The 26,435-nt window shown below is 51.0% G+C and overlaps 9 protein-coding genes across 9 annotated transcripts; 3 read left to right on the top strand and 6 right to left on the bottom strand.

The window, feature by feature from the left end:
- Positions 1–1,298: 1,298 nt before the first annotated feature.
- KY384_005176 (uncharacterized protein) lies at positions 1,299–2,256 on the bottom strand (the record flags this gene model as incomplete). Its single annotated transcript, XM_044813677.1, has 2 exons — positions 1,299–1,743; positions 2,003–2,256. 2 exons carry the CDS (start codon positions 2,254–2,256, stop codon positions 1,299–1,301), a joined length of 699 nt encoding a protein of 232 aa, XP_044668978.1.
- Positions 2,257–3,461: 1,205 nt separating this feature from the next.
- Positions 3,462–4,683, bottom strand: KY384_005175 (uncharacterized protein; the record flags this gene model as incomplete). Its single annotated transcript, XM_044813676.1, has 4 exons — positions 3,462–3,745; positions 3,802–4,029; positions 4,111–4,283; positions 4,361–4,683. The coding sequence occupies 4 exons, from the start codon at positions 4,681–4,683 to the stop codon at positions 3,462–3,464; spliced, it is 1,008 nt and encodes a 335-aa protein (XP_044668977.1).
- A 556-nt stretch (positions 4,684–5,239) lies between these two features.
- KY384_005174 (uncharacterized protein) lies at positions 5,240–6,976 on the top strand (the record flags this gene model as incomplete). Its single annotated transcript, XM_044813675.1, has 2 exons — positions 5,240–5,334; positions 5,488–6,976. 2 exons carry the CDS (start codon positions 5,240–5,242, stop codon positions 6,974–6,976), a joined length of 1,584 nt encoding a protein of 527 aa, XP_044668976.1.
- A 1,183-nt stretch (positions 6,977–8,159) lies between these two features.
- On the bottom strand, positions 8,160–9,979 carry KY384_005173 (uncharacterized protein; the record flags this gene model as incomplete). The annotated part of the gene is made up of 2 exons (XM_044813674.1): positions 8,160–9,877; positions 9,931–9,979. 2 exons carry the CDS (start codon positions 9,977–9,979, stop codon positions 8,160–8,162), a joined length of 1,767 nt encoding a protein of 588 aa, XP_044668975.1.
- Positions 9,980–10,137: 158 nt separating this feature from the next.
- KY384_005172 (uncharacterized protein) lies at positions 10,138–10,823 on the bottom strand (the record flags this gene model as incomplete). Its single annotated transcript, XM_044813673.1, has 2 exons — positions 10,138–10,447; positions 10,495–10,823. 2 exons carry the CDS (start codon positions 10,821–10,823, stop codon positions 10,138–10,140), a joined length of 639 nt encoding a protein of 212 aa, XP_044668974.1.
- A 986-nt stretch (positions 10,824–11,809) lies between these two features.
- KY384_005171 (uncharacterized protein) lies at positions 11,810–12,349 on the top strand (the record flags this gene model as incomplete). Its single annotated transcript, XM_044813672.1, has 1 exon — positions 11,810–12,349. The coding sequence occupies one exon, from the start codon at positions 11,810–11,812 to the stop codon at positions 12,347–12,349; it is 540 nt and encodes a 179-aa protein (XP_044668973.1).
- A 3,207-nt stretch (positions 12,350–15,556) lies between these two features.
- Positions 15,557–16,078, bottom strand: KY384_005170 (uncharacterized protein; the record flags this gene model as incomplete). The annotated part of the gene is made up of 1 exon (XM_044813671.1): positions 15,557–16,078. The coding sequence occupies one exon, from the start codon at positions 16,076–16,078 to the stop codon at positions 15,557–15,559; it is 522 nt and encodes a 173-aa protein (XP_044668972.1).
- Positions 16,079–16,875: 797 nt separating this feature from the next.
- KY384_005169 (uncharacterized protein) lies at positions 16,876–21,871 on the bottom strand (the record flags this gene model as incomplete). The annotated part of the gene is made up of 4 exons (XM_044813670.1): positions 16,876–17,813; positions 18,796–18,818; positions 18,895–21,360; positions 21,438–21,871. The coding sequence occupies 4 exons, from the start codon at positions 21,869–21,871 to the stop codon at positions 16,876–16,878; spliced, it is 3,861 nt and encodes a 1,286-aa protein (XP_044668971.1).
- Positions 21,872–22,996: 1,125 nt separating this feature from the next.
- KY384_005168 (uncharacterized protein) lies at positions 22,997–24,653 on the top strand (the record flags this gene model as incomplete). Its single annotated transcript, XM_044813669.1, has 3 exons — positions 22,997–23,326; positions 23,383–24,480; positions 24,570–24,653. 3 exons carry the CDS (start codon positions 22,997–22,999, stop codon positions 24,651–24,653), a joined length of 1,512 nt encoding a protein of 503 aa, XP_044668970.1.
- Positions 24,654–26,435: the final 1,782 nt, after the last annotated feature.

Below are 26,435 nucleotides of genomic sequence, written 5' to 3'. Positions count from 1 at the left end.
ACTTCACTGGGCTGTGACGGACCTAGGAGGCAGGATGGGCAGAGGCAGGCAGACAAAAAGTAGACAAGATGAAAGACAGACAAAGAGTGAAGAGGGTGAAGGGCAAACGATGAAGGATGAAGAATCAGAAAGGCAGTGAGAGGATATTATATAGGGGGAGGTGGAGACACACGAAAGTTCCAGGTCTACAATTGACTTCGTGGCCGTTCGACAGACCCACCTCCTATGGCTCCACGAACCATGGAAACAAGCACAACTGGAAACACACAGGACCATGTCAAAAGCCCCGGGGGCTTGGAGGCAGAGCATATGGCGTTCCGTGGCTGTCGGAGATGGACAGCATTTGCCTACGAACCGTCCCTGTGGCTCCGCGAACCACGGGGAAAAGCACGACCGGAAACACGCAGGACCATATCAAAAGCCTCGGGTAGTCCTGAGGCAGAGCTCATGGCGCTGGGTGGCTGTCGGAGGCATCGTGACCGCATACCCAATCCTGTCTTTGCCTAGGAACGTCCCTACAGACCACAGGCACAAGCCCGACCGGAAGTACGCAGGACCATGTCATAAGCTCCGGGGGCTTCTGAGGTAGGGGTTATGTCGGTGGGTGGCTGTCGAAGACGTGGAGACGGCACCCTTGAAGGGCTTTTGCCCATACGTACCGCACAGCTGATAGGCCCTACGACTGACCGGCTCTGGAGGGTGGCTCCGCAGGGTGGCTATCTGGGGGACTCTCTCCACCCTACTTGGCAATATGGCAGCTCGGAAACTTCGACAGTGGCGGACGCCACAGAGCATGAGGTGGACAGTGGTGGAAGGAAGGTTGGGCAAGGTTGGTCATGCAAGACGCCAATAAAGCGGCATGGTATGTCTCAGCACTAGCAAGGGAAAGATACATGCTCATTGGTTCATAGAGGGAGAAGTGAATGTGTCTAGACGATTTAGGACTAAATCGTACGGAGTCTGGCAGCCGATACCGCAGCGGCGACGTGGCGCTATGACCCTCTCTCCATCTATCTATCTCGAAGTCTTCTTTCATTCCATCTCCTTCGGGGGCGCGATGCTCTGTGGATGGCTGACCCATGCCCCCGTAGACTCGGAGTCGTCCTGTGGCGGAAATACGGTGGATCGCTCGCATAAACAAAAAGAAATTGTGGCACCTTTTAGGTTTCAAATCATATTCATTTTCTCCGCCCAGGGTATCTTTCTCCGCATTATGTATATTATTCCTACATTCCAAACCGAATCCCGCGTGGACAGTTGGCGCCTCATTTGACTCATCGCTAGATACACCGCTGTTCCTATATGGCTTTTCCTGCAAACGTGTGTGAACCGAGAGGGTTCCATGGTCTCTCGAAGCTGCGCGAAGGAAATTGTGCCAACTGAGGACGTTCCTTCGAGAAGTTTGTACGCTCCCCAAATGTGGGCCCTTCCGGCGTGGCGTTTTCCGACCTATCATCATAGATTTTGGCCCTCTCAAGGTCAGGAATTGCTGCCTGTTCTGAGATTTTGCGCAATCCCTTATTCTTGTTCGAGGACCTGGTTGAAGTCGCACCTGATGTCTGCTGGTTTGTCATCGGCATATCAGAAATGTCCTTCTGTGTGTTGAATCTGCGGTACAATAGACGACCCGCCATCGGCAAGCTGGCGCAAAGTATGCCAAGCGCCTGTTCCACGATTGATAAGATCGCGGTTGGGGTTACAGTCCCTAACGATCGCAATTGCAAAGTCAGTCGGGCAGCAAAACTGCGTGTTAATGCGTTACACGGATCGATCGTGAGGAGGGAAAGTAGTAAAGAGACCAGCATGCTTTTCGAGATCGTTAGAGAGTACTTACATGTAAAATCTGTGCTCGGGTACGTTTCTAGCTTGAGCAAAACCGTTCTCGCAATGATTACAACAACATCCCTTCACATTGAAGCTGTCAGCCAAGAGCTTGTCTCTAGCTAGCGCGCAGAACGAGAACAATGAGATGCAGATGCCGTGAAACCGGGGCGCAACATACCCACACCCAAGAGCAAACAATGCACAGATCCCAATCCGCTTCCCTAATGATAACTGTATCTTCCAGACAACTGGCATAGGCAGGATCAGGATTGCTGTTGTTATTATCACATTGATGATACCGGTGATGAAAAACGCCTGGATTGGATCGATCCACTTGGCACCCGGCGTAAGCTCCCAGACTGCTTTCACCGGTACCGCCTCAAAGACATCCTTGAAGAAGTTTGCTATCGCCCAACTGACGAAAACGAACATGATGATCCAAAAGGATATATCATATGCTCTGTTCGTGACAGTGAAGACTCGCCGGTAGAGTAAGAGCACGGACATCTTGGTCGTGAAACAGACTGCTGGGTAAAGACACTGAAAGACATAGAACGGCTTGCCAACATGCGCAAATTTGTACGCGCCCGCTCGAAGAGTATGTGTGCCTAAGCCGTAATGGATGACTAAGAGTAGAGCATACACTTCAGTCATTGCTCGCAAGGTGACCAGCAGCGATTCAACGCGAACCACTTACCAACGAAGAATGAGGTAACGTAACCGTAGAACAGGATCTACTCCATTGTCGCGCTGATTAGTCTCGATCACGATTATCAGCTCAGCTATCGAGGGAGTTACCAAGCCAGAGATTGCCATGTAGTCATCTGCGCCAAGTTTCGCATGCTTGACGCGTCTTGCCATCAGCCGCATCGCAACAGCGACTGAGCTGGCCACTATCATCACCACAGTCCCAGCTATCAAGTTGCCTACTTTGCTCTCATAATAGTGGGACAGCTGATACTGGATCTGGGCCAAAGTCAGTGGAGCGCCGACTTCTTTTCCATAGGCTGCCACGAATCCAATGGTATAATTCAATGAGGCGGTGAGCGGTGGTGAGGTTGCCATCCTGAGTCCCTTGGCAGCTCGAGCATCAATGCAGGAAAGAATGAATTCGGATTCAATAATAGTTCAAACGAGGCGGACTGCCTCCTATAAAGAAATGCTAATCCTGAAGGAAGACCCCAGGAAGACCCCAGGAGGACCCCGCATGTTGGTCGCACATGGCGAGCCGTGTCTCTGATGATTTCAGTCGCGCTTGTGGCTTCTGTGGCTGGCCTACTGCCAATTATCTAGATCTGATTGGAGCTCGATTGACTTTGTCTCGCACGATCCACGCTTGTGCACGCTGCTCGTCATTAGAGGAAGCACTAGATAAGATCGAAGAGACTAGGAAAGCTTGTGCCGCGCCAGACGTGCAACAAATACTCCGTACCTGCATATATATCTAGAATGCGGAAGAATCCTCGAAGGTACTCCCGTACACTCGTATACATAGCGACCTTTTGTCCCGTCCGTTCTCATAACTGATAGAAATGACAAGTATCATGGTCCTCGAACGTCATTAGTCCTGAGCCAGCCACGCCTAGTCTTACCGCGGGCCCAGCCTAGGCCACCTCAGTGGCCCCCATCGATCTATCCTATACAGCTCCCTTCTCGCCATTTAGCTCAATCGTCTGGCTCACTTCAGCTCGATCCGCCGTCTTCGCGAACACTGTCTCGGCATCCCTTCGTTTCCAGGTGCCTCTGAACACAATTGCAGGATGCACTACCGTCAAGAAGAGAGCAGCGAGCGCAACCATGGCCCCTTCAAGAACCATAAACTTCACCTCGTCATTTGCCAATTTGCCCCCAAACCCGCCTCTTAGCTCTGCAACACGGTAACACGAACGAATGAAAATCAACACGGTTGCCATGATCAGTGCTACCAATCCCATTAGCAATGATAGAGTGAGTCTGTGAAAGGATGGTGGAACGAACAAGCAACAAGTGCACTCCACCATCCAACACCCCTCCCAAGCCTCTGCATCCCCTCATATGTTTTAGCAACGCATGCGCGTCCTTCTGCGTGGTACACACGATATGCAAAATCGAGAACGAGTGTCATGAAGATGATGAGGCTTGCGACTTGAGAGGATAGACCAGCGATCATGATATTGATGCCCGTCTGACCTGAGCCGCCATCAGAGGCGGTGTCGGCGAGGCCACCTAGAGGGATGAAGAATCAGTCTTGAACCTCCAAAGTTGAAGCAACGAGCACTGATGAACAAGACATCGTGAAGACCATACCTCCCGCAGCCTGGAGTGCTAGCGATATGATGTCCCAGGTAATGAAGATAATGGTGTAAGTACGAGGCTTGAGGCGCGCATACTGAACGCCGTGGAGAATGATGAAGCGCGTGAAGGTGAGGTAGATGGCGGCGGAGAAAAAACAAGGGGCGATGGTGAGACAGATGAGATACCTGAGCGATGCGTCAGTGATCACTTCGAGGATCTGCTGAAAGAAAAGAAGAGTCATGAGGGCAAGCGCATGACGCACATCAACCAATTATTGAAGACAAAGACATTGTCATGCAGCAGTATCCTCGCAGAATAGCCAATGACCTCGAGGATGCAACCACCGATCATGGCAGAGAAGAATGTCCAGGTGCGCTTCTGGATGCCGATGACCGTCTGGGCGACGAGCAGAATAGCGAACCAGGCAAGGAAGAAGGCATTGCCGCCTAGGTTCGGGACATATAAGATAGCGGAGTAATTCTCAGGGCAAGTATCAAGGGTGCAGAGCGAAGGGTCATTCCAGGTGGTGATGTTGAAAGTCGTGGGTTTACCCGCAAACGTGAGGTTTTGGTCAAGGCGAGACATGTCGGGAGGTCAACTGAGTCTGTATGGATTCAAGTCGTGAGAGAATATCAGAATCAATGGGGCGTGCCTCTCGAAAACGATGATAACAGAGATCAATTGGGATGAGGTATGGAGGTGTTGGTTTATTTATGTCATCAACTACAGCTGAAGATAGCCTCATCTCCTCCCGCTCCACAGACCCTTTCGTAGCCATTATTACGCGGCTTCAGCCAGGCAACAGCATTTTGTATGGCCAAGGCTATCTGCAATGATACAGGACCCCCAATGTGGGATGGGTAAAAGCAGCTGGATGCCCCAATAAGGGATAGGGACGGGAGCGGCTGCTGGCTAATCAAGCGAGTCACGACCTGGCCAATCACGTCCGAGCAATTGACAGCTGGACTAGCCCCTTTCGGGCATAGCCACCTCACTCACGTTGCATCCAATCACCACCATCTTCGACTCTCGTAAGTACAAGTAGTCCGACTGCCATGGATCCTTCTTGGTTTGCAGAAACACGATCATCGCGAATCAGCGCTCGTAAGACACGCTGGTACATGCAATTCCGACGACTCCGATGGCCCCCGTAACCGACGCTCAGATGACCAAGAAGACCCGAAGATCGCTGAGGGCAGGAGGACTTCATGTGAAGACAGGCTGCAAAACTTGCAAGTATGTCTCACTCTTTCTCCAGACTTCATGTGCCAGTTTCGAGGAGCATAAAGCGTTTATTTTATGCCACATCATTTTGATTATCCAGTAGACAATGCTTGGTTTTGAAGTTGCAGTCTTGTCGTTGTTGCTGCCTTGCCTAACCCGCCGTAGGGTCCGACATATCAAATGTGATGAGGAGAAGCCTGCTTGCGCCAACTGCAAGAAGACGGGCCGTATTTGTGATGGATATGCTCATCAAAAAGGGATAGATCCCACGGCCGTACCGTCTTTACTGTATCAAAAGATCCTTGATCAGGCCTTGGCAGCAATCTCCAACCTACACCCTGACTTCCTACAGAACGCAAAAGAGCGACGCTGTTATGATTACTTCCATTCCAATGCAAGGCCTGTGATCAATTTCGCATTTGGAAGTTCTCTTCGTGTTCAGCAGCTCATCCTACAAGCCAGCCATTCCAATGGAAGCACTAAGCATACGGTACTCGCTTTAGGCTCTATCACTGAATACCTCAACGAGGCCAAGATTTTATCACAAAACGTCTCCCACGATACGGGGCGACTCCGATATGCTCATGGGCAATACATCAAAGCCATCTGCGAGCTGCAGAAGGAATTGTCTGTGACACATAACCCACCAACAGAGCTAGTCCTCACGTCATGCTTGTTGCTCTCGCTCTTTGACTTTCTTGGAGGCGAAGATTCCAACGCAAGAGTACACCTCACGGCTGGTATCGACATCTTACGACGCTGCTATCCTACCGAACTCAACGAGCTGACGTCACCTGGGCTTCAGAAAAACCAGCAGCCCAACCTCATGGTCCAAGACTTTGCTCGTATCTTCAGTGTCATGGACCTACATGCCGCCTTCTGGCTCGGGCTCTCCACCTGCTACACTTTGCCGATGGAACCGTATCCGTTGCTCGACAAGACGCTTCTCATTCCCGGCGCAACCCCAGATCTCGACAAGATCTCACTGATTCTCAACTGCCAGCTCGGTCGAGCAAATGCCTTTTTCCACGACAACACGCCAAGATACCCTTCCCCTTCAGCGTTCAATGTCCCTTTCCACATCCAAGCCGAGAAGCAACGAATACTATACGAGCTCGAGCAATGGCCCTCAATTCTCACAAACTTCCTCTCCAGAACACCTCAACCAACACGACTCGAATCCGATCGAATTGCAATCATGAGAATGCAATATCTCGCTCTCCATATCAGAATCAATACCTTCCTCTCACCGCCACTACCAGCCATCTACCTTCCCTTCACATCCGCCTTCTCCAGCATCCTCGCAGACGCGAAAGCCGTACTCCAGTTCACACCCTCCAAATTGCCAACCCCGCCTCCAGAGACCGCCCAACCTCCACTTATTCGTGAAAATGTCCTTCAAGCGATAGCCGCTAATTGTGGTGAGGAGGACGCTCTGAATATGTCATTCCTTTCCTTCGTGGCGGGACTGATCCAGCCACTCTATTTCACCGCCACAAAATGCCAGGATGCCAGAATGTGCAGAGATGCTATCGCAATGCTGGAGGAGACCCCGTGGAGGGAAGGAGCGTGGGATAGTTCTCTTATGGGGAGGATCGCGCGGCGGGAGTTGGAGGGCAGGGCAAAGGAGAGTGATGTCCAGGAGATTGCTTGACCATCTCACGTAATCCAGACCGCAATTGGTCGGCTAAAGTTGTCATACGAGGATCTACATCTCTTGAGGACAAAGCGAGGCGATCGTTGCACTGCAGATTAGTTACCTTGTGCTTCTTACCTAGTGCTTAACCTTGCTTAGCCTGCGCTCTCTGGTTTGCTGCAATACCGAGACTTCACGTCTATCAAGGCTACTACGATACGCAGACGAAGACACTTAGCATTTCAATCATGGCTCTGGGCAAGTCATACACGAAAGCTTTGGAAGCTGTCACAGTTATACACCAGCAAGTCGCATCATACCTTCCCCTTCCTCAGCTAAGAAAACGGAGGAGATTTATTGAAACGTATGTTGCACTCTGATGTTCCAATTAGCAAGAAATCTCAATTCCATGGAAGGGACGCTTCCACACACATAAAGAAGGTCTAGAGTCACCATATCTATCCGACAAACCCCACACATGATCAAAGCCGTCCCTCTCACCCCTTCTGTACGTACAACACACGCATCCCCCGAAGAGCACTTTTAAGCCCCCCATCCACTCCTAGCATATATTTCCACGGCGCTATTAATCTATCTACAAACTGATCGGCCCCTTCCCCTTACTCAGCCCCGTGTTCTACCCCTCCCTCCCTTTCCCCGATGCCTTCTCACGATGCCGCCGCCCACTGTCGCTCCAAGGGATTAGGGCCAGAATTGGGTTGAATTGGGGGTTGAGGGTGGCAATTAGTCCGTCATCACCGCTTTGTTGCCACAAGGCTAGGGGCTGGGGCTGGGGGTGGGGAGGGATCGATGTTGGTGTAGATCGGTACGGCTGTCCTACGGCGGTGCCGTTTCCTCCTGCCGTCGGAGACTCAGACTTATCAGGCTGCGTTAGCCCAGTCCAGCCCATGGATCGAGTACTCTGTTGCAGAGAGTCGGTGGTGGAATCCTGGCACCGTGAAAGTTTTCTTGAGGGACATTAGTGAGGTCAATGAACACACGTATTTTGCCGTGACGATAGACATGAGTGTCAGGTAGTCATGAGATTTTATTTACAAAAACGTACATACATACATACATACATGCATAGATACCTACTTGCTTACCACATACGCAAGCTTCTGCCTTCCCACTCTCCCACGCCCACAGACAGACTCTTATTATATACCCCCCTTTCTCCTCCCCTTCCGCCCCATACCCTTCATCCCTGACTCCTAAACAAATTAATCGTACTCGGGAAATTATTCCTATTATCCACATTCTTCGCCAGCACGACATTATCCCTATTTACCATACTAACACTCCCGACCGTATTCAAATTATACGCAAACAAACTCATACTCCCCGCATTATCGTACGTGAAAATCGCCGTTTGGCAGTTACTCCCCGCGGATAACGCATTACACGCGGTATTGTAGTTATTGAAGAAACTGTACAGACCCGCCCCGAGGACGAAGATGTTGTTGGAGGCGACGATGCGCAGGCCCCATGCCATGAAGCAGGTGGTGGGCGAGCCAGCGGGGCAGTACGTGGCGAAATTGGGGTCGTTGATGGCGCTGTTAACTGTGTTGAAGGGGGCGGGAGCTGCGGGGTTGGGCTGGTAATACGGGGTTTCGGTCTGGATCTGGCCCATGAAGATGTTCTTCGTGTTGGCGACTTGGTACTGATAGAGCGTGTGATGTTCGACTGCTGTGCCGACGAGCCAGAATGTGCCGGCTGTGCTTTCGATGTAGAGGCCTCGTCCTGCGTAGACGGTGATTTGGCTGAGATTCGGGTCCTCGACGTCGTGGTCGGCTACCCAGAGCCAGACATTCTCCATGTACAGAGCGGCAGCGGATTTGGTGATCCACATTGACATGTAGGCGGCGATGCATTTGGTGTTGATCGCGGTGGAGGAAGGGGTGGTGGGGCAATCGGCCACGTTGAGCCAGGAGTTCTTGAAGCCGCCGATGCGGGTGTGCACGTCCCACATTCCTGAGGGGGAGCTGGATGTGGAGGCAAGGTTCCATTTTATGAGAATGGCGCCGGCTTGGGCAATTTCGTTGTTTCGGGTGGAGACGATCATGTCGCTCCATTCGACTACGCCGGTGTCGCCTGCGTTGCCAACTTGAACGACAGGTTGAGGGGCGTTAATGTCGGAGAAGAATGTACCGGAGGAGAGAATCACGGAATAGCTTTCGCCAACAATCTTGGACCCTGCAGGTATCAGGATGGTTTTTCTGACTACGTAGGTTCCTGCATCAACGAAGAGGACTTTGCCTTGTGTTACCGCTGAGTTGATGGCATTCTGCAGGGCGGTGGTGTCGTCGGTGTTTCCGTCACCTTTGGCTCCAGAAGAGCGAGCGCTGAGGAAAGACGTTACGGGAAGAGTCTCATACTGTGGCTTTGACCTCTCATAGTACTTGCCATTGACCAAAAGGGATGCAGGACGGGTAGGTGGGGTCCAACCGCCTTGCCTCTTCCCTAGAGCTGTTGGGTTGTAGGTGTTTCCCGTCTTCCAACCCGTGATGGTAGTCTGTCCGGTTATTCCTGCCAAGTAAATGGCATTATTTGGACCCAGAACCGCTGTGCCGACGTTGTTCAGAGCTACATTCTCGATTGAGAGCGAGCCTCCCGTATTCGGCGAGGATGTGTCAGTGCGAGCAATGCTGAATGCGACTTTGGTATCTTTGAAGGTACTATCAAGCCATACTACGGAGCCTACGGCTTGATTAGAAGGTCCGCCATTTGTCATGTCTAAGCCGGTGGTGCAATTTTGCACCGTTATCGACTTGTACGTCCAGCCCCAGTTCCAGACCTGCTTGATAGCTGTTACAGAATTGTAAAATGCCATGTTACGCATCGTGAATTGCTGGTTGCCAAATACCGCCGCGTTCAAGCCTCCGTAGAATGTCAAATCGGTCAAAAAGCCGCCAGAGCCTGCATCTCACATGAGCCAAATCACTCCATGGGGAATTGCACCGCTGACGCACCTGCTTCAATGTAGAGACCTTGATGCTGTGTTCCCTTATTTGACGACATCTTGAATACAATGTTTTGCAAACTGGTCGCCTGTGCCGTAGGCCAGTGAATACCTGTTGCACCAGATGCATCCGGAATCGAAGTCATATCAATAACGAAATTTCTGACCTGCCTCCAAAAGACGTTGGTGGCTAGTGAGTCATCAGCATTTGATTTCTTTATTCGATCTCTTCGCTCGAACCTCCAAACTCTAAGACACCTGCTGCATTGCCGGGCTCATACATATCCCCATCGATCAAGCCCAGACCAGAAAAGCCGGCGGTAGCCTTCAATACAGGCACGCCGTTAGGATTACCAATCATCTGAGTGTAGTAGTACATGATGATAGACTTTGAGAGAATGTACGTTCCGGAAGGGAAGTAGACGACAGCCGGAGAGACAGTGGATGATTGACATGAGCCTGGACCACATCTAGTCTGATCGCTCATCGCTGCTTGAATAGCTGCCGTATCATCCGTGATGCCATCGCTACCATCAAATCAGTCGCCGCCCCGAAGGACAGCACATGTGCTCACCCTTTGGCCCCATAATCCTTCACATTACGGTACACCTTGTAGGCTGCGTTGGCATTGTTGGGTGAGATGCCTTGGTGCGTAATTTGCTCATACCAGTACGGTGTCGAAACAGCGACAGCAGCAGCGGACTGTTGCTTGAGTAGCTGCGCGAGGACCTTTGGCGTTGGCTTGGACGCGACAGATTTCGCTATGCCAGTGGGTCCGTCAATGTAATCAGTATAAACCGAGAATTGTTCGTTTTCCTTCGCAACGGCCTGTTCTACAGACGGAATAACCAACTTCTCGCCCAATGCCAAGGGCAATGTCAAAAGGAGTGAATAGAAGCGCATAATGAATGTCTCGTTACAAGTGCAAAGGAGTGACCAAAGGAATTAAAGAGCGACTTTAGCGATGCATGGAAATGAATGACGAGTACCGCACGAAGAGCAATAATCAGACCTCTGGAAGATATGGGACAGGTTAACATAAGTAGTACATATTCCACGGAAGATCTAGAGTATGATAGTGGCTTTCACGCGCGTCATCTCAACAACGTTGGCACGAGGACGAATGAGCGGCCAGAAGAGAGGAGGCAATCCATGCTCCGATCAGCCACGAATCCGGGGAACAGCGTTAGATCAAGTATCAGTCCCCGAATCTGGCTTGGTCTCACTCGACTAATGATTTATTGTCCGAATTTGGAAGAATTGAGATTTGGAGGCAGCGGGAAGATTCAAGCGAAATTAGCAATGGTGCTATGCTGTGGTACGATGTATCGGCACTTGAGTCGGCATCAGATCACAACACGATACAATGCGACAGTGGTGTAGTGTGTCGTTTGGATCTAGAACACAATTCATACGACATAGCTTATCATGCGAATCGCAGTGTTTGCATCATGAGAGAAGTAAAGAAGGAGGTCTAAAGAAAGACGGGATGAAAGGGGCATTAGACTTCCATTCCCGCAACCGGGTGCTGCCAATGTCTGGGCACGCCAAGCATTGGTAGGGCTGAGCAGCTATTGGATATTTCTGTTTTGATAGAGAGGATAGATGACTATCGCCAGCATTATAAGCATCACAGCAAGATTGCAATTACGATGGCACTATCTCAGCTATTAAGGCCATTGGTGCTTCACGCTCGATTGATCAGACCTCAAAGCATATGCTTTCGCTGCCTATTCACTGCTAGAGAACGTTCAACCTCACGACCTCCACCGCCACAACCTCCTTCACTTCCAGCCCCAGATCAACGACTGCGCTCGCCATACCGAATACTTCACGATCCTACATACGAGCGTAGGCATTTTTGAGAGAATTTCCTCGGTATTTCGCTAATGAAGCCATCTGTAGGAAACAAAAAAATACGAACCTACCCACCTCCCCCTTCCGTCGCAAAAGCAAGTCCTTTCCCCGTAGAAGACCACCAAAAGTCTCAGATATCCCTTCTGGACCCAACTGGCAGCCGTACTCGCCTCTTCAATCGGGAGAATCCCGATGCCCCCCGTGTCGGAGATGTCCTGTATACTACCTTCAAGACCGGTGACCCATTCAGCGGAGTCTGCATGAACATACGGCGGCAACATGTTGACACGGCTATATTGCTACGCAATAAGCTTATGGGCGTCAGTGTAGAGATGTGGATCAAAATCTACAGCCCGAACGTGAGGAGCGTGGAGGTGGTGAAGAGGGCGGCCAAACGGGCGCGAAGAGCAAGATTATATTATTTGCGGAACAAGAAACACGATCCGTCTAGTGTGGAACCACTTGTGGCAGAATATTTGAGAAAGAGAAGACTGATAAGAAGTGGGGGAACCGATGCAAAGGATGCGAGAAAGGTGGGCATGAAGCCTGCGGGAAAGAAAAGCGCGAAATGAGTCTTTCCACAAGACTCAGGGATTAGGCAGGATCCAACCGTCCACATGACAGTCTAGCATCTCGTTCAGCGTACGCTGCCAGTCTATAACATGGCCACGCCATGCGGAAAAGCCTCGTCTCAATTCTTGTCTTGTGGTGGAGCGCCAAATCAAATCGTCGTGACGTTTGTGCCGAAGCTGGCACTAGGGTATAATACCTCTCCTGTCCCGTATGCACTCTGAATGACCGAAACCCTGCCTGCTGCCACCACTTTCTGGCCGTACCTGCTATCAACGACCTCGAACGACAAAGCCTGAGCGCCTGATTTAATTGAGCGCTCATAATCGAGTGTTCCCGATGCAATATCAAAAAAATCTTCCCATACCATACTTATCCTAAGGTGATAGGTCAGTAACGTCCGACCAAGTGCGCAGTCTCCGAATAACTTTTCGGCAATGTTCTTGGGATGGTGGGCCAACGCCATGGATCTCCTGACGGCATACTTTTCACATCCCTTATTGCTTCGACCCATCAAAGACCGGCTACTATGCCCTCACGACCCACCTACGCACAGATAATTGAGAATAACTCACCTTTCTGACCTTATATACCATCTGATTGGGTATCCGGCTGGTTGTTGCCTTTCGTCAGGAAAGTAGTATTCACTCTCGGCCAATCCGGCAGGCCCGCCAGGCATTAGTGGAAGTATCTTCTTCACTTCCTAGATGACGATTATCTGTCAGATTTGCTCAACTTCCCAATCAACTAGCTTGCTAGCCGAAGGAGGGCAGGTTTTTGCTCACCTCCAGTGTCCTCTCCACCTCTGTCAAGGAGATATCGCTAATGGGATTCTGCTTGACTATAGTGAAGGTCGTGCCCTTGATTGGGAACGGTTGGAATAAGGGAGATATGAACATAATTGGGAGGGCGAGAATTGAGCTGAAGATAAAGAAAAAGACCAGTACGACACGCATGGTCGATATTCCCCCATGTTGTGTTCTCCGCATGTTTTATTCCTCCTGCTATCACTGATTAGACTTCTTCCATTTTGAGAGAAAGACGAAGATCTCTAGAACAAATCACGGAGTACGTCCCAGCAGAACTCATTCAGCTTCAGGAATTGGCCGGTTATGAATGAGGCCTTTACCCTTAGCTCAAGGCTTTCTTCTACCTATGTCTTACCTACTCCGCAAATCTTCACTATGACCGGCGATTGTTATCAAGACAGTGGTGGCGCCGTCGTGGTCACATGCGTGGGATAGAATTCTTCTAAACACGTCAAGCTCTCATTATGCAAAACATAGCGAATCGGGCGATTCAGCGATATGCGTGGGGTAGAATCCTGATGCGCTGCTCCTTCCGAGGTCTGTCAATTGAGACGCGATGAAACAGCTTGTTCATTACATTTCACTATTCCAATGCTCCAACATCGCAGAAGATGATTGATGAGATATCACAGCCCTTCACATCTTTCCCATCATCACTACTAAAAACACAACAAATCCCTCCACCTCGCCCCATCAACCAGCGCCTCACCCATTATCACCCAGCAGCAACACTCCCCCCATCCCCAGATCCCCCCAAATGCTTGATCCACCCACTCCCCGCCTTCAACTCCGTCCCCTCCCGATCATTTCCCACAATCAGAAACTGCACTTCCCTCCTGAACTCATAAAACTCCTCTTCATAAGCACACAGCCCTTTCAAACAACTCTGCGCCGTGACCCAGACCAGACTCCCCACACCTCTTACCCCCTGCCCATCCTCTTGCCCACCCCCTTGCCCCGCGCCAACCCTGCTACTTCCACCAGCGACACCACTCTCCCCCGCCCCGCCGGGGCCTCCACCGTTTTTCTTCCCGCCCCCCACAGCAGCCTCGTCCCCCACCCCCACCCCCTCAGCATGCACACTCACCCTCCCTGACGGATGCGGCGACCAATCCCACGCCCTAAACGCCCCCTCGACATTAGAGTGCCTAATCGCCTCATCCTGGGCAGCGATCGAATTATTGCGGCAAAGCGTGCCGCTGATTATGGTGGAGGAGAAGGGCATTTGAGGCCAGACATTCGGCGGGGGATGGGGTCGGAGGGGGAGGTGTTGGTGGTGGGGTTGAAGGGCTTGCAGAAGGCATAGGGCGTGGAAGGGGGATGGGGAGGGGGAAGAGCAAGGCGGATATAGCTGCGTGCTTAGTTGTGGGGTGGTGGTGGTGGTGGTTGTGCGGCGGCCTGGAGGAGGATGATGATGATGGGTTGTAGGCAGGTGAATTATCAGGGAGCAAAGATATAGAGAATGGCTTAGGAAATGGTCTGAGGTAAGGCAGGGGGGTCTTTATGGAGAGAGGGTAGGAGATACTTGCTATTCTGGAACGAAACACCATGGGACGCCTCTTTCAGGACTCATCGCTACGGTTGCGGGGGTGTGCACCGTGATCAGGTATTGCATGTTAGTGTGGAGGATAGGAGCTCTATATATTGCTGTAGGATGATCAGGAAGCCGCTTTCGAAATGGGGTTTGACAGGAACCACGCTTCTCGAGAAGGAATGTCTGGGTACTGAGTCTGAATCGACTTGCTATATTTAGGACAGGAAGTATAATCTAATGAACCGTGCATATTCATAGAATTCGGGTCTCAGTGGTCTTTACTAGATCATATATCTCAAAGTGCAGTAGAAACGTAAATTCAGAAGTACATGCAGATGTTGCCTTCTTGAAAAGAGGATTGAAGAAGCAAAATCGTCATTAAAGAAATCAAACGATGGGACTTAGGCAGATAATGTTTATGTAGAGGAAATCAAATTGGTATCTTCTATATTTCTCAGTACTTGTTGCTATGCTATATGGCAAAGCTCAGCATCTCCGACGAATGCTTCAAGAATCGTACATCGTAGCGTTGTGTTGCTTAGCTTGAGCGCTTGCTCTGTATCTCTACGTGTGCTAAATCGACCTTTCGTGTTCCATGCTGCAACATGGCGGCGCAGTCTTCCAAGTGTCGCCAAGATGAAATACTTCATTGCTCAGAAGTCGTTGCAGCTTTGACATGGTTTATTGCGGTAGACAGCCCAGCTTCCTCGCAGAAGGGATACCGCCCACCATTGGTGCCATTGGTGGGTCTTTGGAGTGCTCTTTTGACCACTCTTGGGGTCTGAGAAGTGTCTTGCTGGATAATGAAGGGTCCTGAATCCTTCGAATCGAATAAAGCTGAAGCAAGTCTTGATCAAACTCCGATCTCATCGTCTAGCAACCCACCCCTTCGCAAGCACCACAGCCCTCTCCTCTCCCTTATCCTGCTGTATCTCGAAATCCAGATCACCCTCACTACCCCCCTTTCCATCCTTCAAGATCGATTTCTGAACGCTCTCCACTCCCCTCAGAATATCCTTGACATCCCGCCATAAGAACCTGGGGGCTTCAGACTCGATATGAATCCTAACCTGGTTGTTCTCGTTCGTCGCCGGCCACGTCCACTCCGTGCCAGCGGGTCCATTTTTAGTTTCAGCCTCCTCGGTCGCGGATGCTAAAAGTTTGCTGACCTCTTCAAACGAGATAGACGAGGGCGACGGTGAGGCTGAAGGGACAAAAGCACGGTGGAGAGTCAGAGTTGTACTTCCTGGTATTGGGTATGCTTCTGATATTGGTTGTTGGGGTGGCGGTTGTGACTGTGTGATGATAGATGGTCGAGGAATGGGTCGCGCCAACGTGAGGGAGGTCAGCGAAAGGAGAAGAACGCCGACATGGGTGGGGAATATCATGATGCTCTCTGTTGAGGCATTCAATTTTGTAACGATTAGGGAACTGTGCACTCTTTAAACTGTCTCAGATTTTGCGAGTAAAAGGAATGGATCGGGTATAGTTCTGGTTGGGAGTTGGGCCCAACATGGCACCAACAATAGTGGGGATACGGCTGCTTTTGTAATCGCCAGCAAGGCCTATGACCTTAGACCTGCGCCGTAATTCAGGTCTACTTCGTCTAAATTGAGGTGCGAGTTTTGCAAGTGTTTTGGATCACATGCGAGCCGTGTCTGTGGCGTGGAAATTGGTGCTTGGCTGATGAAATCGCTATATGCGCATAAGGCTCTGTTCCTCTTCACAGCGCGAAGGGTCCGGTATTGAAGTTATATTAAGCTTGAAGCTCTGACAGGGAGCGGCCCGTATGATTTTTTCTCTGTTTCTCTGCCTTGTCTCACTTCTGCGCCTACCTGGGCCTGCCAGATGAGCCGTCGCCAGATTATTATTATACCGTCACCACGCTCTGTGAGGTCTTAGCCCCGTCTCCTGATTCACGAGCTGGTCTTGCCGAGAAGTTGCTGTTTCTTAAGCAATGTGAAGCGCAAGAATACGCCCTGAATGCGCGACACATTGTTGGTTGCAACCAAGCAGGCCCAGAGGCGAAAGTGCCTGGAATATAACAAGCTTCCAAGCAACCACAATCCCTCTTGAAATTCGTTGCACGCACTGCCACCGCTAGCCATAATCGAGAGAGGTGTCGGGGACCTATGAATCGACTTTGATCTTCTCCGGCCACTATAATGTACCAGCATATTCAATGTCATAGGGTCTCAGGATCAGCATCCGTCATCAACATCTCCGTCTCTTTATGCATCTGAGAACCTCGTCCCCGCCCGATGAATTCACCCATTTTAAGACGCTGCAGGCACCTTTTAGTCACAACGTCGATATCTACCTGGGCTTTTTCCAAGAATGCCCTTTTGGACTCGTCACTCGACGATAGTAGATGAGCGGCTCTCTTCAAGCCAAGGCGAAGTGGGCTGTAAGCCAATAGTTGCATATTCCAAGCATGCTTTATCATCTGCAAATCTTCCATGTCTACTAGCTTCTCCACGACATGCCATGTCTTCATCAGCGCTGTTGTGTATCTCTCCGTTTCTTCCTTGTTGCCCTGCATCGCGTGCACGAGCACCATAGCACCCACAATCTCCGGTCGTTTTGTAGCCTTTTCCGTCGGGACCACCATCCACTGATAGTACTTTGCATTTGTTCTTCTCGAAAAGTCGTGAGTAGAATGTCGTTCCTCCCAAAGCATTTCCCAGATCATCTCGGCGTATTTGACTGCAGCTGCCCAGTCTCCTTCCTTGATCCCTTTCTGTATGGCACCTGTCATGGCCTCATGCGCTATGTTCCCCTCGCTCAAATTCACCTCTGTTTTATCCACTCTCCGGAGCATCTCAGTAATTATGCCGAGCTGGCCCTGGTTCCCTAACATTCTCAAAGTCTTCTCCTTGAGACCAAACTTGAATTTCCTCTTCGCCTGCTTGAAGCCTTCTAACAACGCGACAACATTATTCCAATCCCCGATCTCCTCCATTAAAGCCAATGCTTGCACATAGCTAGATCTTGAAGTAGGCTCATCCTTCGTGTGGTTGAGAGGTTTGAGGATGAATTCTTCATTTTGTACAGCGACGGTGGCGGGCTCATCAGCAGTGAGCAACGGATGGTTCTTTTGGCGGTAAACAAGATCACGTTGAGCTTGGGACAGATGGGCAGGGAGGAATATGTTGAGACGGAGGAATTGGAGCAGTGAATCAAGTTTGGGGGAGGACGTTGGATTGAATACCGGAACAGCACCTAGAAGATTTGCGAGTCAGAAGGGTGGAATATCAAGCGGACAGCATCCGCAGCAAGGGGCGTTATGTTTTACCTTCTCTTCGTCTGGAACTGGATGATACGAAGGTTCTGCTGCTATGTTGGACGTAGACGTGTCGCCAGCAAGGCCGGCAAATATATGAAGGAGAGATCCTCAGAGATGCCATTGCTGTGAGATGCGTCGTGATCGCGAAATGAAACCCGCTTTGAGCTATGAATTTTCAAGACCTCCGACGCAATGTGCATAGTGCGGACAGGACAGCTCTTAAGAACAGGACAGCAATGACACCTCAAGATGTCCGAGACCAAAGAAGAATAGAGAGACACTAAAGGACAAGAATAAGTTTTGACAATGGTCAGGTCGTGCTTCATCCACGAATTCAGACACGTTGTCCACTGATTGTATGTATTGCTAAAATCCAATGTGATCCTAGAACCCGCCTCGCCCGATGATATCTTAACGGATAGCTATCACAAAATAAGTTGATTCAATCATCATTTAAATCGTACATGACCTGCGTTGTTGGTGAGACAACATGTCCACATCAATTCTGTCACGTCGCAACTATTCATTGGCCTCGTTAAGTACGTCGGTCGTGCCCAAGGTCTAATTCACGGCTTTTTGACGTTGATTCAGCGATTGCAGACTAATGTCGAACGGCCGCATCCCAGGAATGCCCGATTGTGCTTTTCCCACAACTCTGTTAAAGCATGCGGTCAGCTTTGAGATACCAACAACGAGCTCTATCGGCTGTGCTAATCTTCGAAACGGGACAAGAGTCTACAGGGTCTGCTAGGTGTCGCTCCCTGGACGCGGCCTCGGCGTTGTTTAATGATCCTCGGATAGGTTGAGCATTGAAGGTACCTGCGATTGTGGAGGCCATGAGCCTATAGTTTTGAAGGGCATCAATCCTCGAATGCGAGCTTAGAGGATGTGACGATGAGTACACGTTTGAGTCATCACTTTTGCTTTCGAGGCCAGGAGTTCCATGAAAAGCGGCGGCGGCGACTCGAGGGCGGCTCCATCATCGAGAGCTCATCTCGCAACGCAGAGAGCACATTCTGTGATACTATTTTCTTACCCGACGATGTGTACTTCTGGAGATCACCTTTGTTGGTCTTTGCCCCGCTTTGAACCATAACCTTTGCAATCTCTCTCCAAGGTGAACTCAACTGCCGGCTCTCCCAATGCTCAGCTATATGGAGCAACGTATAACACCATGCTGAAGACATCATCGAATGCTGATTTTCTGTTGGGTGGTAGTTGGGATCGGCTCCTTTCTTCAATAGGCAAGAAATCACGTCTACGTCGGGCTCTGCTTCACGGACTCCGTCGATCTCTGGATACCAGGGACTCACCGCGTCTACTAACAGTGGCCACATGACACCTGATTTGGTCTCTACCAAGCAGCCGGTAGGCGCCTTTGCTTCGAGGTAATCGAGAATGCGGTAGAAAACCACGAGTGATAGGTAGCTGCAGCCGATCGACGGTAGCGTGTAAGGAGCTGTTGCAACCCAGCTCTCTAATGATACACATTTGATGTCGTACGACAACACCTTAGATCTTGAGGGACGCTTGGCAATGGACGTCGCTGTTTTGTCAAGCTCATCAAGCAATGCAATAACATATGAGCGGTTGTTAGGCATTATACGAGCTGTGTGGTAAAGGCAGCGTAGTATACGACTCCAGAAAGGTCCGTCACAAAGTCCATTGTTATCAATATCAATGATTTTTAATAGCGAGAGATAGGCCATAGACAGTCTATAATGCAGATCGAAGGATTGCTCTAGGGAAGCACCAAGTTGTCGCTTCACCTTGGCGCTTTCGATGAAATCCTTGACTGAGCCATGCAAATACTGAACGGTGGCTTCCTTCTTACCATCATTTCCCTTCGAAACAGCAACGACTTCAAGAAACCCTTTACAGCGACTTTTCAACCGGCGAGACATCGTGTCGTTCTTCAAAGCTTCTTCGCCAGCAGACAAGGGTTGAATCGGTCTCTCAATAGCAGTCTTCATGTCGTCTTCGTCAGCAAATGAGAGCAGCAACAATGACGGGGGCTCAGGGCTCTGTTCTACCAATCTAAATAATTGCGCTGCATGTCCTAAGTAAAAGGGATCTAGGCTCTGGAGAATCTTGTCGTACAGCATCTCTAGTTCAGGAGGCAACAGATCGAGCCTCTTTTGAAGGTCAATTACGCGATCCCCGTAGCTCATTCCGGCGAGGAGCGAGTTGACAACGAGATGGACCCATAGAAAGACACCCGAAGATTTGAGAACGACATTCTTGACCAATTCATCCGCATATTGAGGCTCTCTCTTTTGAAGCATAGAGAAATTGGCGTCGTCTTCAAAGTGTTTGGTAACATAAAGGTGAATATCGGCATAAGTAAGATCTTGAAGCATTAGACTTGGCTTATGACTAAATGCGTCCTCAAATACGACCCATGGCCGGCTTGAAACGCACATCTTGACCCCTGGATTGCTGATCAGATCCTTGAAGAGGCTTACGAGTTTGTCATGCGGGCCTTCAAATTCATCCAACCCATCTATGAAAAGGCAAAGCTTTGCACTCGCACCTATAATTTTAGCAGCTTTTCGAAGCATATCTTGCAATTCTTCAATAGTCCATTTCCGTGAGATATCATTGAACAAGCATCGTGCTTCCCATTGCCTAGGCGAGACGATCGGTATTAAGTCTGGAGTAAATTGCAGAATCTGGTAGAGGAGAGAGCGTAGTAAGCCTTCTTGCGACATCTGCAGCTCTGTACCAGAATTCCAAAAATAGAAGGTAGCAGTGATCAATTCTGAACTACCAGCCCAGTTTCTCAAATGCTTCGCGCAACGTGATTCATGCTCGGGCCTAAGGTCTTCATTTTGAACAGCAACTGACGATTTTAGGTCCACCTGGCCCTGCTGCTGGCAAAGATACTTCATCAGTGTAGATTTGCCTGATCCAGCCTTGCCTGTCATCCAATAGAGGCTGGAGTCTGAACCCAGCCACTGTTTGAGGTTAGACCATCGCGTTTGTTGTGAGCTTTCATCCTCGAGTATCCATTGGAAAGTTCTTTCGTATGCTTCAGCAATCCTGTCTTGTCGATCATTCATACCAGCGTAATGTAGTCGAGTCAGGATGTCATCTTGAAGATCAGCTTTTCGGGATGCTGCTATCGACGGAGAAAAACTGCTGCTCTGTCCCTTTTCCTGGAGGATTTTGGTGACAAGTTGAGTCTGCAGATCCCATTCTTCGCCTTGAAAGCTGGAGAATGGAACTTTTGACCCTAGTAACTGTAGGAAAGCAAGCCCAATGGCAATTGTGCCCGGTTCACCTTGATCGTGAGCCGCTTCAAGTCGTTTTGTGCCCGCTTGGATATCTTCCAGCCGGCTGAAAATGCGTTCTTGCTGCTCCACCGATTGACGAGCGTAGCAGCTAATTTCAAGGGTCAGCTAGTAGAGGACTGACATATCACTTGAACGTCAATGGAATCGGGCTACGGCATAGCTTACCGTATCACAGTCAGAAGTTGGACAATCAGAGCTTGTTTGAGGCTATCCAGTCTGGAAACCAGGGACTTTATCTTGTCCTCGTTCCACATCATCTTCACCGCTGCTCTCAATGCATCCCGCCTGCCACAATTCTCAAGCGAAGTCATATCTTGCAATCCGCCCAATAATTCAATAGCAAGCCGTTGGCATTGTGTTGCAAGTTTGCTCAGGCCAACCTCGCCCTCGGACATAGGCCCAACATTCGTCTCTGATGCGTGTAGATGCTCCAAGGTTTCCCGAAGAATCTCGGTGGAAAGTCGAAGGTCAGGGAGCTCCCCGGTCATTCCCTGGCCATAGCTATAGATATCCCTCGCAGTTGACACAAAACGCATCCCGATATCAAGAAACTGTACCACATTTGCGGCGAGTCCAACGCCGACCAAAGCCTCCGCCATTATCCAGCGAGCGTAGGACCTGGAACAAGCAGGCGATATTAAAAAATGCGAAGCACATTGACATTTATACAGGCAGACGAGGCTGAGAAGCTCAGAGCTGCGGCCAGCGTGGCGGTGCGCCGCTAGGCACTGGAGTGCTCTGCAGCAACTAGCAGATCCCTTGCCACGTTCATTGGCGTTGAAGACAGCATGTCCTGGAGGGTATGAATTCGCGAGTCTTGCTCGCATTAGCCATCCAGTATAACAGAACCATCCATCCCTGAATGACAGTGGTGTCTCTAACGAGAACAGCCCCTGGCTAGGACATGACTGCCCAGGCACCTAGGCAGCCATCCAGCAACCTCAGTGAAGGACGATGGACCAGTCGACTCGACCATCTTCTCAATCATGTATTCTCCGTCCTTTTCCTTTCCTAATCTGACTTCACATTGACAATCGATTTGTGCAGTAACATCATTAGATAATCTAATCTTGGGGAGGCCTAAGCAGGATAGCTAAGATTATTTCAGGGGAACTGTCGCCGATTGTCGGTTCGGCATTTGCGAGCCAAGGAGGCGGTTTGGGATCGTAGCCGTTGGTTGGTAAAGGTGATGATTGGGAAGGAAGAGATGGTGGCTTGCAATAGCTAGAATAGCTGCGGCGGGGGATGAAAGCCGTCCGCCCTCTAACTCCTCGGGCCTCTAGTCTTCGGTTCTTTTAGAGGATCTCAGAGAAGTCTCACCAGACGTTCGACCATAATCGAATCTCCGGGTGAAATTACCTGTCGATTTACGGTTGGCGAACCTAATAACGAGTGCAATTCTAGGTAGCACGCCAGGCCAAAGTCAACTGTCCCTGGTGTTACTCCACCTCCTTCCGTGATCGTCGGTGGTCGAGGCCCCTCCCCAAGTCACCATTAATTATTGAATTTCGAAAGTGGCCGACTGCTCCTATCAACTCATTTGGCCTAGGCCACCAAAGTCATTACCTCACCATGCTTAAGACTCTGTGTAGAGCTCCTTTCATCTTCATTCTACCTCCATACTACCAGAAATTCCGCACCAACTGCAGCTCTCCGCCACATTAAATGCAAGCTCTCTTCATCTAGCATAGCACTCAACCCTACGCACCGCACACCTGTCCACCATGGGGCTCTTCAACAAAAAAAGCAAATCCAGTGTCAACGGCAGCACAAATGCTGCCAGCGCCAGAACCAGCCACAGCTCCTTGATGTCGCCTCCACCCACCAAGGTCATCAACGGCGGCAGCTTCAACTCCCCATCCGTACCTGATGTCTCACTCCCCGCGCCCCCCGACCCCACACTTGACCCTGCAGCGTACCTGCGGAGCATATACGCCGTGCGCGCACGCACTCGACTGGTATACCAAAGAGCAAAGCGGAATCAGTTGAACCACTTTATTGTGGACGGGTCCAAGTTCAGAGACACAGCAGACTACGTCGTGTCCATCATAAAGGTAACCTTACCCTACCACCAGCCAATCACCGTACTCTCACCACTGACACCACTCAGCGAGATTTCGCCCCAGACTACACAAGCATCCCTGCACACGGGCGATGGCAACACTTCGAAGCCGGCGGCCGCCCTCGAATAGACCAACTCCTCTCCTCCTGGCCCAGCACAATTGACGCCCAAGAGCGGACGCGCCGCCTCCTGGACCTCTTCCTCGTCTCCGTCCTCCTGGACGCGGGCGCCGGCACGCGCTGGACCTACAAATCAAAAGAATCCGGCAAAACGTACCGGCGCAGCGAAGGGCTGGCCATCGCGTCCCTCGAAATGTTCAAAGCCGGCTACTTCAGCAGCGACAGCGCACAACCGTGCCAAGTCGATTCCGCGGGACTCAAATTGCTGACACTAAGCCAGCTCGCGCGCGGGCTGCAAGCAACGCCGGACACGAATCCTCTCGCTGGCCTAGAGGGGCGCGCGGGGCTGATGACGCGACTGGGTGACGCATTGGCTCAAAATCCGTCATATTTCGGCGCAAAGGGCCGGCCAGGGCATATGCTTGACCACCTCCTCTCACACCCCACAACGACCGCTCATTCGGTCCCCGTCATCACAGTGCCAACACTCTGGTCCGTGCTCATCAACGGCCTCGCAACCGTATGGCCGACCACTGGCCCAGGGCGCACCATAATTGACGGCGTAGGCCTCGGTGACGCCTGGCCATGCAACAGCATGCCCGCCTCCCCGCCAGGCCTACCATGGGAAAACATCGTGCCGCTGCACAAATTAACGCAGTGGCTATGCTACTCCCTCATGACACCCATGCAAAAGGTCATGAAAGTGCATTTCGCGGGGACGGACCTCCTCACTGGCTTACCAGAATACAGAAATGGCGGACTACTGGTCGATACGGGCCTACTCACCTTGAAAGATGGGGATATGGATAGAGGATTGAGGAAATTCCGGGAGCGCGCGGCGACGAAAGGCCAGCCGAGCATGGAAGTCGTGCCGCTGTTTGAGACGAACGACGATGCCGTCGTGGAGTGGCGGGCTGTGACAGTGGGGTTTCTAGACGACCTGCTAGTGGAGGTCAATGGAATATTGGGGCTGAGTGGGGAGAGGAAGCTGAGTTTGGCGCAGATGCTGGAGGCGGGGAGTTGGAAGGTTTGTCAACCCCTTTACCGGCCCCAACCATCCCTTCTCGTTACTCATATCAGGAGTCTGAGATACTGACTCGATCGGTGGTATGACAGGGCGGCAGAGAACTAGCAGAAGTATCACGACCGAACACGAAAGAACCGCCTATTATGATCATTTCTGACGGAACGGTCTTCTGAGCACCCGTTCGCATTATAAACGAGCACGCTGAGAGCATGCATATACAAAAATTTGCTTCACCCCGCGCTCTCCACATATTGTTGAAAGAATACGCATTTGCTGGGATTTTGGCACGGTACCGCTTGTACCTCACAAGCTTGCTTCATGGTGGGATATGTTGTCTAGATTTTGGGCATCTAAAGGGTGGGGTCTATCGTATGATATGGAGGGACTGGGGAGGCTAGCTGCATAACAATATGGGAAGAACAGAGCGAAATGGAGGTCTTGTCAGCATAGCGTGAATGACATCTTTTCAGGCAGCAGAACCTTCTTCCGGGAGCGGAGCAGTATAGATTGAAGAGAGAGCTCAATGATGAGACACGGTGCTTGTTAGCCTCGATGGTGACTGATATTCACACTGCTACTGCGTGATCACACCCCTGTCGATTCTGCAAGGGTGGCAGCATCACGCACCATCTCGTCTACACTCCCCTTACGCACTCATATCTACGAATCCCACCCGCTCCCCCGTCGACTTCCCATCCCCATGCTCAAACCGCTAGGACTCCCCCTCCCCCCATCCCTACCGCGTTCATAAAGCCACTTACTGTTCAACAACCCACTGCCTCCACCCCCGCCGGTGCCTCCCCCAAAAGAGCTCCTCCCACCACTGTCTTTCCTCCCCAAACTCCCACTCCTTCCCCCCGCCCCCACCAACGGACTCCCGCTCCCTCGTCTCTGGACCTCCCTCGTCTTCGCCCACAGCGGAGAATGCACCGGACTATCCCCACGATCCGTGCCTGCATTCCCAGCCCCCTTGCCACTGCCTACTCTCGAAGTTGGCGTCCCAACCCCAACCCCTCCTCCGAAAATACTACCGCTATTACTCCTCTGCCCCGAACCCCCGCGCTGGAAGAGACGCTGCGTGTAGCTGACAGCGGATACCGCGGTGGCGTGATATAGGTACCTCCTGGGGTGAGATCTGGGGTGCCTTTCGCGCTGTTGTTGGGTTTAGGGGAGGGGGATAGACCGAGGAGGGCGCGTTGGGTTGGTGTGAGGGGCAGGTCGGTGAGGTCATCTGGTTTTTTGAGGAGGGGGAGGAGTGCGGTGGTGAGGTTGTAGAGTAGGAGGGTTGAGAGTGCGAGGAGGAGGGGGAGGGTAAGGAGGCGGAGTATAGAGTGTGAGAGGAGGGTGGAGAGGGCGTTAGATCTGTGGGGTGGGGGAGAATTTCAGCTTGGGAGTGCTTTGAAGGGGCAGGAAGGAGAGGAGGAAGGTTGGGGAGCGGAAAGAAGGGAGGGGTAGTAGAGGGCAAGAACGAGAAGGAGGAGGAGGAGGAGGAAGAGGGAAACGAGAGGCTTACAAGAAAGTAAGGTAGAGGAGGAAGGATAAGGCGATACCGTTGTAGATGGATCGACGGAGGTTGTCCTCACTGAATGTGGATGCGCGTTGGCGGCGCGTTATTTCTGCATTGAGAGGGTGGCGCCAGGAACCGGGTGTTGGGGGAGCTGAAGATTCGAAGGCAGGGCGGGGTGGGGTCTGAGCTGGAGCAGGCGTGATGGTGGTTTGTGTCGACATTGTTGTGATATGGAGGATGTTCTCCCAGAGGTTGAACAGTGGTTGTTGTTATGTCTAGATTGCTGGAAGTGAAAGTGACATGTTGCTGTCAAATGTAATATGTCCTGGGCTTACAGAATGTCTTTGGTTCGATGCTTCTCCTGTGGGTTAGTAAGATGTAAGTGAGGAGATGCTTTGTTCCAGATATCAATTGAAAAGGTGACAGCACTAGCGCGTTGTGGCTGGTT

This window comes from Bacidia gigantensis (genome assembly GCF_019456465.1).
Source record: "Bacidia gigantensis strain McMullin 20006 chromosome Unknown contig_245, whole genome shotgun sequence".
NCBI lineage: Eukaryota > Fungi > Ascomycota > Lecanoromycetes > Lecanorales > Ramalinaceae > Bacidia > Bacidia gigantensis.
The sequence above is the reverse complement of the archived record's forward strand: the minus strand, read 5'-3'. Positions and strand labels throughout refer to the sequence as shown.